General features: G+C 52.9%; 2 protein-coding genes across 2 annotated transcripts; one reads left to right on the top strand and one right to left on the bottom strand.

The window, feature by feature from the left end:
- Positions 1-591: 591 nt before the first annotated feature.
- On the top strand, positions 592-4,222 carry LOC117844401 (GDSL esterase/lipase At2g42990). Its single transcript, XM_034725115.2, has 3 exons — positions 592-1,311; positions 3,275-3,767; positions 3,857-4,222. The coding sequence occupies exons 1-3, from the start codon at positions 607-609 to the stop codon at positions 4,051-4,053; spliced, it is 1,395 nt and encodes a 464-aa protein (XP_034581006.2). The 5' UTR covers positions 592-606; the 3' UTR covers positions 4,054-4,222.
- Positions 4,223-6,026: 1,804 nt separating this feature from the next.
- On the bottom strand, positions 6,027-9,466 carry LOC117857830 (uncharacterized). Its single transcript, XM_034740706.2, has 2 exons — positions 9,325-9,466; positions 6,027-7,505 (listed from the first exon to the last, which is right to left on the bottom strand). Exons 1-2 carry the CDS (start codon positions 9,331-9,333, stop codon positions 6,276-6,278), a joined length of 1,239 nt encoding a protein of 412 aa, XP_034596597.1. The 5' UTR covers positions 9,334-9,466; the 3' UTR covers positions 6,027-6,275.
- Between the last annotated feature and the right edge of the window lie 2,326 nt (positions 9,467-11,792).

Raw genomic sequence — 11,792 nt, 5'->3', positions numbered from 1 at the left:
ATCAAATTGGTGCCAAAAATTTTCTGAAAATGCAACCTATTTGTTGGTATTCTATTTGGCATTATTTGAATCTTAGTTGTGCATGTTCCTTGTGTTTTATTACAATCAATTAAACACTAGGAATAGTAACAAATATGATGTAAACAACTCCAAATATAGTACAAACAAATAGCCTGCATTTTTGAAAACTTTTGGTACCAATTTTATATTTTTTGGATTTGAAATGAATTTGTTATGATTTTTTTATTAAACCAAAAAATTTTAAATTTCTAGAAAATGCAAAACCACCATCGAAACCACTCAAAGGGTCAAATTTGCCCGGCTTTGATAGTTGGATGGCTCTTCCTGTCCGGTTTTGTAGTTGTGGGTTGAAAATTAGACTTGTGCTACAGTTGCAAGGTGAAAATAGGACTTTTCACTTTCTAGAACCATGTACGTTTCAATTAGATACTGACCAATAGAAAATGGCATATACACACAAGATCACAAAATCCATTTTCCCACAATGTGTAAGAGTAAGGTCTCATAAGACATGTCAGGGCGCAAGGTATGAGTGGTGCAGAGCTGCAGATGCAACAAAATTCCCTCGACTGGCGTGCTCTCAGGATGCAAGCAAAATTCAGCTTCGAGCCTTGCGGCTCTGGCGCTCTGCAAGCCAAGAGCGAGCGACAACTCGACGCAACAGACACCACGCTTGTGAGCTCTAGCTCTGACCCCAGCTCAGCGGTGTTTGGTGTTGTAGCTGCTGGCCCTGTTGCCACAGTTCCCTTCCCAGCTTCCCGCCACCTCACCAGCTCACCTCCATTTATTGTGGCGAGAAACCAGCCGCGCACTCCTCAGTCTCAGCCAACACTACTCGCTCGCAGCTCGCTCGCCGTCACTCGCATCGATCACCCTCCGCCATTTATGGCGCCACCCCGCCGTCCCGGGGCCGGAGCGGCGCTGCTGCTGCAGCAGCAGCTGGTGGCGGCGGCGGTGCTGCTGCTGACGACAACGGTGGCGGCGTCTCCGCGTGTGCCGGCGGTGATCGTGTTCGGGGACTCGACGGTGGACACGGGCAACAACAACGTGATTCCGACGCCGCTTCGCGCCGACTTCCCGCCCTACGGCCGCGACATGCCGGGGGGGCCGCGCGCGACGGGGCGGTTCGGCAACGGGCGGCTGCCGCCGGACCTCATCTCGGAGGCGCTGGGCCTGCCGCCGCTTGTGCCGGCGTACCTCGACCCGGCCTACGGTATCGATGACTTCGCCCGCGGCGTGTGCTTCGCGTCCGCCGGCACCGGCATCGACAACGCCACCGCCAGCGTACTGGTATGTTTTTCTTTGTGCCGTGTTAGTTTCTCCGCCACACATGTGAGTCTCTCCGCGGAAGCAGAACTTAGGGTGTGTTTGATTGTTCCGTGACTTTCGAAAAAGTTACCGTGAGCTGTGGGCTGTAGAAAAGCAGCTGTGGAAAAAAGGAGAAGTCTATTTGGTTAGAGTAGCTGTGGTTTCTGAATAAACTGTTGAGTGGACACTACATGTAATTCACAGTCCACCCCACTCCACTCTCTCCCTCTCTCACTGACGAGCAGGTCCCGCTCATCAGCCCCTTCTTCTTCCTCCCCAGCCACTCCCTGGAAGCATCACTGACAAAATGGGCCCAAGGTCCACTTGACGCCGCCGGTCTTTGTCTCTGGCGAGGGGGTTTATGTCTACGCGACCAATACGGTGAGGTGCATCCACGTGCCTAGTCGCTAGGGTCGGACGACGACCGGAGCATGGCCGGTGACGAGCGGCGACGGGTGGTTCACGGTGGGGCGGCATTTGGCCGAATTTCCGACGACTACACCGGCGGTAGCACAGGAAACGAATGCGGGAGCATCAGGGCATCACCTTGAGTCAATTTGTGTCATCCCGTGGAGAAGAGGTGGCCGGGATGGTAGAACTCCACGACGAGGTCGAGTCGGGGCAGCGTGGAACTGGCGGGCGGGGAACTTCGATTTTCTGGTGGTTCAGTCGCGGCGGGTGGGGCGGGCGGCGGGCCGCCAGGGGCGCCGGGAGGAGACGGACGGGGACTGTGCGGGGGAGGAGGCGGACGGAGGATTGCGCGTGCAGGAGAAATAAAATAGGGAGGAAACGAACCGGTACTTTCATAACCAATGACAGGTGGGTAATTTTTTATCCTAAAAGTACTTGAAAGCAGGGAGAATGTGCTTTTTTGATTTTGTACTAGAGTAAAAGCAACTTTTAGGTAAAAACACATATGGCTTTTAAGTCTTTTGGTTGGCTTTTGACTTTTGCAAAAGTAAAAGTAGGTTGGAAAACCAACCAAAAACACTCACGGCTCACTCACGTTCCGAAGCAGAAGTGTCGTACGCGCGTACACCGTCTGCAAAAAGAGACGGTAGGAATGTGTGTTACTGTTCATAAACACCCATATAGAAAAGAGTCACCTCGTTAAACCTCGTAAACTTGAGGTTTCAAAGGGGGAGACGCGAGACGTTGTCTGTTCCAATAGTGTAGCGAAGAAAGGGATCAGAAACCCAGAACCCAGATTGGCTAGGCCATCGCACGTATGGTATGGTGCTCGCCAACTCCACGAATTCAGTGTGTGTCCTTGTCTTCTCGTAATCCAGACGGCGGCGTGTCCCAGGGTCAACACATTGAATTCGCTCCAGCTTTGCGCCGTTTTTTCTGCCCAGATGAGATGGATCGCATCTAGGCTGCCCATGATCACAGGACGAACGGGCACTCCCAGTATGATTCTCTGCTACAGCTCTGTACATGAACCCTGGTCGTCCCTGGCTGGTCAGTAGTACGTGACCTCGCATGCGACGGCCGAGGTAGACGAAGGCCCGGCCGGCCGGCCGGCCGGGACCTTGCGCGCGGCAGCCAGCGGGATGTGCAGTTCCGGCGGTCGCACCCACCGCATGGCCGGTCGATGGGGTCTTGAGCAAGGGCACTTCACTGACATGAATGCGAGCTCTCTTTTTAGAGAATTATTCTCTGCTTCACCTTGCAACCACTTGTACCGGCCGGCATTTAGTACGCTGACTGTTTTCAGCGATTGATCAGTTCTAGGATGTTTCGCTGAGCATGTACCATGCATGCATTTGGGCACTGACACTCCTCACCTACTAACAAGCGCCGCCGGGCACTGTTCGTGGACCTCAGAATTACAGAATCTGCTGTACAATTTTTTTTAAAAAAAATGTTTTGAGTCCTTATGCATCTTTCTACCCCGAAATGGGATCAAACTCGTGCACTGCGCTGACGAACGCCGTCCCACTAGTCAGTGATCCCGCTGTGGAAGGAGGTGGAGTACTACGCCGAGTACCAGCGCCGCCTCCGCGCGCGCCTCGGCCGGTCCCGCGCCGCCGCCGTCATCCGCGACGCGCTCCACGTGGTGAGCATCGGCACCAACGACTTCCTCGAGAACTACTTCCTGCTCGCGACGGGCCGGTTCGCGCAGTTCACGGTGGACGAGTTCGAGGACTTCCTCGTCGCCGGCGCGCGGGAGTTCCTGGCCCGGATCCACCGCCTCGGCGCGCGGCGGGTCACCTTCGCGGGCCTCGCCGCCATCGGGTGCCTGCCGCTCGAGCGCACCACCAACGCGCTCCGCGGCGGCGGGTGCGTCGAGGAGTACAACGAGGTGGCCAGGAGGTACAACGCCAAGCTCCAGGACATGGTGCGCGGGCTCAGGGCCGAGTTCCCCAAGCTCAAGCTCGCGTACATCTCCGTCTACGAGAGCTTCCTCAACCTCATCACCGACCCGGCAAAGTTCGGTGAGCACCAAACTGATTGCTAACAGCTCGATCGTAAGATCGGGGCAAATCCATGTGCTGATCGACGATTATTGTGCGTGTCATGGCAGGTCTGGAGAACGTGGAGGAGGGGTGCTGCGCGACGGGCAAGTTCGAGATGGGGTTCATGTGCAACGACGACGCGCCGCTCACCTGCGACGACGCCGACAAGTTCCTCTTCTGGGACGCGTTCCACCCCACGGAGAAGGTGAACCGCCTTATGGCAAACCACACGCTAGAAGTCTGCTACCAAGAGGGCGTCCTGTGATGTCTGGACACATGAGCAATTAACGTACGGCCCCTTCGATTCACACAGGAAAACAAGTTGAGTATAATCTAATCACCAAGGATTTGTAATTCACAGTAATAGATGAAAGAATTACGGGGACAATATTCTTCGATTGCCTGAGAAAAAAAAATACTCCTAATACTTGTCATGGTTGACTTTTCCTCGTAATGTTTGAGCATTTATTTTATTCAAAAATTTATTACTAATATATGAAAAGATAAGTCACACTTCAAAGATAAAGTAAATCACATACAAAATAATAATACTTCATAATTATTTTGAATAAGACAAATGGTCAAACGTGGTAACTAAAAGTCGGCAGTGACAAATATTTTGATACGGATGCGATAGTTTTTTAATGCGACGCTTTGATCAATATGCGGCTTTCATTGCTAGTTTGTAATATAACCCATTGGTGAAAGGTTATTCTGGACCCGAAATTTTGTATTAAAAGTAGTTATAATCTCGGGTTCAAATCCGTTCACAAAAACCTCCCCCTTTCCTATCTTATCTGCATCCTCTTTCCCTCCTCTCTCCGCCGGTCTCCTCTCCCTCCCTTCTCTCTTATCTACATCCCATCCCCTCCTCTCTCCGCCAGCCTCTCCCTCTCCACTTCCTCTCGAGGTTCTCCGCTCCCCTTCCCCCTCCGCTGGAGATGTAAGGAGTAGTAGCGGGACACAAGGCGAGGTGCAGCGGCAAGGGGCGCCGTTTTGGGCAAAGGCAGCACTAGCTTGGGCGAAGGTAAAGCTCTAGTTGCACAGATGGGGTGGACGCAACAGCGCTACAACGGTGCGTGACTGGGATCTAGTGGCGTGCGCGGTGCGCCCAAGTGACGACAGCTACCAGTGGGCACGGCGCCTTGGCGAGGCAGGGTGTCCAGATCTGGGAGCCCCTCATCTCTCCCTCGCTCCCTCTCTCTGGTTTTGGCGGCATGAGCAGCACGTGGTCGGGCTACGGCCGGGCATAGCACAGTGAAGCTACGATGGCAAATTTTTTTGTTTTTAGTAAGATTTCATCACCCGGTTGGATGTCCGGTAGTAATGGACTCTTATCAACCCCCCCCCCCCCCCCCCCCCCCCACACACACACACACACACACAAACACACACACAAAGGTGGTCACCGAGCAATGCAACAACCAAGATGGCATTGTTTATCACGGGTTAGTTAGAGGGCAGCAAGGGGAGATGGTACGAGGAAGGAGGATGGTGCTCACAATAGTGGTCCGGTGCGCAAACGCCGGCGACGAGTGTGATTTATGGTTTGGTGGCGCTGCTGGGGTCAATGGTGCAAGACCAGCAGTGGTTAGCGCGTTCGTGGCGATCCATAAAGGTTGGGTACACCGTACACGTGAGTGTTGTCCTAGGTACCTTTTTGTGTTGAATACACATGAGTGTCATCCTAGATGCTATTTTTTTTTTGTGTTGTGTACACATGAGTAAATACACAAATGTACATATGTACCATCTACCAAACAGATCCGGAGCTCAAGGTGTCAAGTGTTCTCCAAACGGTAGACATCTACCTAGAAGCTCACTAGTTCAAGTTTTCAAATGGTAATTTTGAAGATGCCACAAGGGAAATGCAAGTGTTGAATAAGGGGTTATGGTGCATCAAATCGAAGCCCCATTAATTTTAACAACTGAAGACCGGAGGAGGAAAGAAACATGCGTCAAAGAACTGGAGTTAATACTCTATTTTGATACGAGTTGGGGGGCAAAAACAAAATTGCCAAATAGCTGTTCCTTTTATATTTAAAAAAATACCAAGCGGTGGGCCGTGCGTTCATTGGTAGTAGACAACTTTTTGCTGGGAGAAGGGTGTTTGATGGACTCAATGGGCCAAATTTTGGGTTAATGGGCCTCATTGAACTTCCAAGCGATAACTTAGTTGTTCAGTCATCATTTTCTATTTCCATCATCTCTACCATGCTTCAACTGTGCAATGAAAAGTACCAAGTCAATAAGGAGCACGTGAATACGTGTACCCAACATGATTTTCATATGCTTTGACCAATGCCGGGAGTTATACATGCATATACGGTATATAGAAGTAATAATGAACAAAAGAACGAACAAATCTTTTCAAGAAATGCTAGCATAGTACAGTCCCTGCCGAAGAACACGTATACGATTGTGTGGTAATTGTCGTTGGATTATACCACTACTAGTAATTACCGACATGCGGCCTCACTCACTCTCTCACTCACACTCTCGGACCCTTGGGAACAGGCACCTGTACATCTTGGACATGAAGGACCTCTTGGTCTTGGGCTTCCTCTTCCCGTACCGCCGCGCCCCTGCCGCCGCCGCCGCCGCGGCGTGAACGTGAGGCATCATCTGCTGCGGCGCCGGCACCGGCGGCGCGGGGGCCGTCCTGGCCTCCTCCCGGTGCCGCTTCACCTTCTCGAACTGCACGGTGAACCCTTGCGCCGCCGCCGCCGCGTTCTGCTCGTCCCACACGCCGAACCGCGGAACCGCCGACGGCTTGGGCCGCCGCGGCGGCGGGGGCGGCTGGTGCCGCGGCGGCGACGGCGACGGCGAGGCTGCCGCCGCCCTCGGCGCGCCGTGGTGGTGGTGGTGCTGCTGCTGCTGGTGGGCGTGCGCGTGCGCGGCGCCGTGGCCGTGGCCGTGGCCGTGGCCGGCGGCTTGCGGCTGCGACGCCGGGTAGCTGTTGTTGGTGGTGTTGCTGCTGTACCGGGGCTGGTACGGCCTGGGCGGCGAGAACTTGCTGCCGCGGCTGCTGGTCTCGGACGCCGCGCTGCTGCCGTTGCTCCCGGTCCGGCGGTGGTGGTAACCGTGGCCGCCGGGGTGCTGGTGCTGCTGCTGGTGGTTCTGCGGCCGGTGGTGCGGCTGCGGCGGCGCGTGGCCGTGGCCGTGGGAGCTCGGCGGCCGGGACGGGACGTTCCTGCTGCTGATGTTCTCGTAGTGCTCGTACGGGTCAAAGTCGTAGCCGGCCGGTGGGTGGCCATGGCCGTGGGAGCTCGGCGGCCGGGACGGCACGTTCCGGCTGCTGAGGTTGTCGTAGTGCTCGTACGGGTCGTATCCGCCGCCGCCGCCGGGCGCCTTGGGACCGCCGTGCGAGCTCGGCGGGCGCGAGGGCACCTTCCTGCTGATGCTCTCGTAGTGCTCGTACGGGTCGTAGTCGTATCCGCCGGCGGGCGCCTTGGGAGCGGGCGCCGGCGCGTGGCTGCCGTGCGAGCTCGGCGGGCGCGAGGGCACCTTCCTGCTGAGGTTCTCGTAGTGCTCGTACGGGTCGAAGTCGTAGCCGCCGCCGCCGCCGCCGCCGTTGCGGCTGGTTGGCGGCTTGGGGGGAGCGGTCGTCGCCGGCGCCGGCGCGGGCTTGTTGTCGCGCACCTTCTCGAAGAAGACGGTGTAGCCGATGTTCTCGGCGTCCCAGGAGCCGAACTTGGGCACGACGGCGTTCCCGGCCTGCAAAGTCAACGCGCACGGATCTCGATGAGCAATTGCGACCCCCGGTAACGAGTCTGGTCTGCGGGTGTACGTTAACCAAGCCATTAGACATTTGCATTTCAACATTTTTGAAATACAAGGAATTTGCGTTTTTTTAAGAAACAGAAAAAAGTCAGGCAATGTGAAAAAAAAATGGACACTGTACTTAAGAGTAGGTCGCAACCAAACTGAATAGAATTGCCTTTGACACAAAGAAAGACAGAGCACATGACAGCCGAACGAACACCAGTACGAAGCAAAGGCAGGCAGTTCCCAGCTAACACCGACCAATAATTGTACACGCGTTGCGTGACGGCGTCATTGTCGCAGAAGGAATGAAACAGCTAATCTCCGATCCGGTTCCCGCGCAAAATTTCAGCCTGCCTGCGCGTTGCAAATCGCTTTGCCGAAACTTTAAGGCTCGACCAAGCTTCGCATTGTCCGGATGCACCGGCGCGATCGCCTCGATCGTGCCATGCCCATACAGAAGGGCACATGGGGGCGGCCCGTGAGGACGCGACCCGGCGACGGCGAGTCGTCCGAGCACGGGTCCGCGGCCGCGCCATGCCATGTGCGTGCGGACGGCACGGCGGAAAGGAGAAGATATCGTCGGGTGCGGCTGCGGCGCGCCCCATGTTCAAATAGCGATAATGGTGTTCAGACCCGTGAACTTTACCCCTGTCTGACTACCCAAGCCAGCGAGCAGCGGCCGCCACCAAACTCCCAGCGCATGGGATGCATGCACCTTGACAGCTCGCTGCTGCCTAATTCTGGATTTAGGGGGTGTTTGATCCCCGGGCTAAACTTTAGCCCCTATCACAAGGAGTATTAAACATAGGCTAATTACAAAACTAATTTCACAACTCCTAGGCTAAATCGCTCCTAGGCTAAATCGCGAGACGAATCTATTAAGCCTAATTAGTCCATGATTTGACAATATGGTGCTACAGTAAACATTCGCTAACGAATTTGACAATATGGTGCTACAGTAAACATTCGCTAACGATGGATTAATTAGGTTTAATAGATTCGTCTCGCGATTTAGCCTAGGGGTTCTGCAATTAGTTTTGTAATTAGCTCATGTTTAGTCCTTCTAATTAACATCCGAATATCCGATGTGACACGGACTAAACTTTAGCTTCAGGATCCAAACACGCCCCTTAGTAGTACGGAGTACTCCCTCCGTTTCAAATTGTAGGTCGTTTTAACTTTTCTAGGTTCATAGATATTATTATGCATGTATACATACACTATATCTAGATGCGTAATAATATCTATGAACCTAGATAAATCAAAACGAACTACAATTTGAAACGGAGGAAGAATATCACTATATTGCGCTCGTTGTTGCCTCTTTCTTAATTCTTAAATAAATAAATAAAAATCTGAATTGAGCTAGCTATAATGTTAGGCACCGCCGCGGTTGGGGAAAGGTGGCGCTCATCAACATGGGCACGCACATGGGGGCAGGGGAAGGAGCCATGGTCCCAAATCCACAAAATCGATAACAGAAAAGCAATGTGATGCATGAAACATCACATGAATCTTGTTCCCTCTCTCTCTTTTTTTATCTTATTCTTTTTTTTAAAAAAAAACATCGTATGGAGGCACGATGATGCAGGTATGGCGATGTTGGCTCGCGCACGCGCAGCCCCTGCGCGCAATGGCAATGGCACCATTTCGGACGGGGAAGCGGCGAAGCGCAAGCAAAGCCGCCACGCAATCGGACAGCGCGATCGAATGCAAACGTAATTAAGCGCGGACGAGGATGTAATAATCATGTAATAGTAGCACTTACAGCAGCCATGGTGATGATTGTGCGCGCCTGGAGAAGGGTTGGTCAGAGAGCTGTGACGGATCGGAGACGGACGAGGCCGCCCGGCCGGCCGGCCCTGCTGCTTGTTCTTGCTCCTGCTCCTCCTCCTTCCCCTCCCTTGTCCCTCTCCCTTTCCCCCCTCTCTCTCTCTCTCTCAAGAGGAGAGGAAGGAGAGAGAACGCGGCAGCAGGGACGGGAGGAAGGAGAAGGCAGCAGAATGGTGTGTCGGGGGCAGGGCAGGGGTCGGAGCTTGACGAGGAGACGGCTTTATGGTTGGGCTTAGCTCAGCGGCCAGCCAGACATTCTAATTAGAGGGGGTCGCCAGAGCTCCACGACGGCCAGGCCACCCAGCTGTACGTGTGCAACGGCGGTAGCTCGGCTGCACCCAGGTGACTTGTGTGCGCAGGGGGGGGCAGCGGCGACGCGGCGGAGGAGGGAGGAGACAGACAGCTCAGGCCAGGCCTTAACCTCCTCCGATCCGATCCTCGCCCCCGCCTACCTAACCTACCGAGGAGAGGACTGGAGGAGGACGGTGGTTGGTCGCTGGCAGCTGCCTCGTCGTATCCCCCCGCTTTCATTTGCTCGTGGCAGCTGGCGTTGCCCTCCGCGTTTGACCTGCTGCTCCCTCACCGTCGTTAGCTAGCGTAATCCGCGTTGGATCTCCGCTAAATTAACCCACGCGCATCACAGCCGGGATCGTTGCTGTATTGACGGCCAAGATTTGCTTAATAGTACCACTGCTGTTGGACACTGTACGATCAAACTCCCAAATTGTCAACTCCAATTGAATCCATTTGCTTTTCCGGGTGTTTCCCGTCGAATTTCTTTGGGGCTGTGTAATTAGCGGCTACCCAGCCGATCCCTAACCAAAATGTGCATACTCTTTCCCTCCATCTCCTTAACCGTGATCGCCTCAACCTCATTTGTTTTCGTCTTTCAATTGAATCAAAAAAAAAATGTTAGCACTTGGTAGCACGACGAGGGGGCCGTCGGCTGAGTTAGCAATCTCGATATCATTCTACCCGGAGTACGATACCTTGAGTAACCAGCACACACCAAATGCAATCAAATCAAGAACAAACGGTACCAGTATACTTGTACCAATGGAGTGTACAGTAAGCAACACCCACCAGGACCCCGTCTAGTTTCTGGCACCGCAAATTGCTCCAGCGCAGTGTGCAGAGCACAGACAGGCGCCTACCAGCTGGCTCACGCTCCATTGACAGCTGATGATGCACTAACCTCTTCACAGCCACAGGCAGAAACCGTCCAAGTCAAGCGACCGCGGTTTCTTGAGGAGGATGCAGCATGATGTTAACAAAAACCCGCAATGGCCCCCCATCCATAACCTTCATTCCACCGAAAATGTCCGGTGGTATGCAGCCCAGAGGCGTCAATTGGCGCCATCCTTGTCAGCTGCATAGCGCACAGACAGAACTGGTTGATGCAGCCACCGGCACGGACCAAGGCACATGGGGGGAGAGACCCTTGCTTGCCTTCACCCGCCCTGCATGTTGATCAGCAGACAACGGGCCGCAAGATCTGGGGCAGCTGAAACAAAGGAGCAGAGCAAATAGATTAGTGGTTTAGCCAGTAACCTAATCACCAGATCATCAATGATTAATGGCAGCATCGGCGGAGCAGATGCCGAAATAAAATGAAGCAGATACTAACAAAGTTAGTTAACTATCCGCAAGTGTCCACATAATCATGGGGAAAAGCGGCCAAAATTTGCGGCATCTTTGGCAACTAGTCTAGCACCATACTCAGTAGCTTTAGGATGCCAGCAACAACATATAATGTGTTCTGAAATAGTGTTAACATGATACACTATCATTCATCGGTCATGATATGGCCATGCATTTTCTAAAACTTTTCCCACAGATATATAAAGACACACTATACATGACAAAGAGAGAGCACAGCATGAAATGGTTATCAGGATGACCATTGGTGCTCTGAAAATTAACACTACAGTAAACCATAATAGACATTGCCAGTGCTGATTTGCTGAACCATAATCCCACGGTACCTGATAAACAAGTGGGCAATCAAGTGGTCGGGTATAGTGGAACAAGTGCCATCAATTATGCAAATCAAATGAATGCTCCAATAGGTTTTAATGGGGGAAGGACTAAACTAGATGTCAGAGAGACTGTGACGAAAAATCCTGAGCCACCAAACAAAATCAGCTTATGAGGTACTAACGAAAAGCACGGATGAAACAAACAAAATGCTAGCAATCTATTGTAAAAAAAAGGTTATGATGCAATCAAACAGGGAGAAATCTAGTGTAATACGTAAAAGCTCAGCTACGACCACACTTGCGAAATCAAGTTTCATGACCATCTTGATCGACTATGCACTCACAAGTCACTGAGAAACAACCATCTGGATCAACTGTAGGAGCAAAATGCCAAATGCATCATAGAAAAGAGGGAGGTACAATT

The sequence above is a fragment of the Setaria viridis genome, chromosome 1 (assembly GCF_005286985.2).
Source record: "Setaria viridis chromosome 1, Setaria_viridis_v4.0, whole genome shotgun sequence".
Taxonomy (NCBI): Eukaryota; Viridiplantae; Streptophyta; class Magnoliopsida; order Poales; family Poaceae; genus Setaria; species Setaria viridis.
This window is presented reverse-complemented; position numbering and strand designations above follow the sequence as displayed.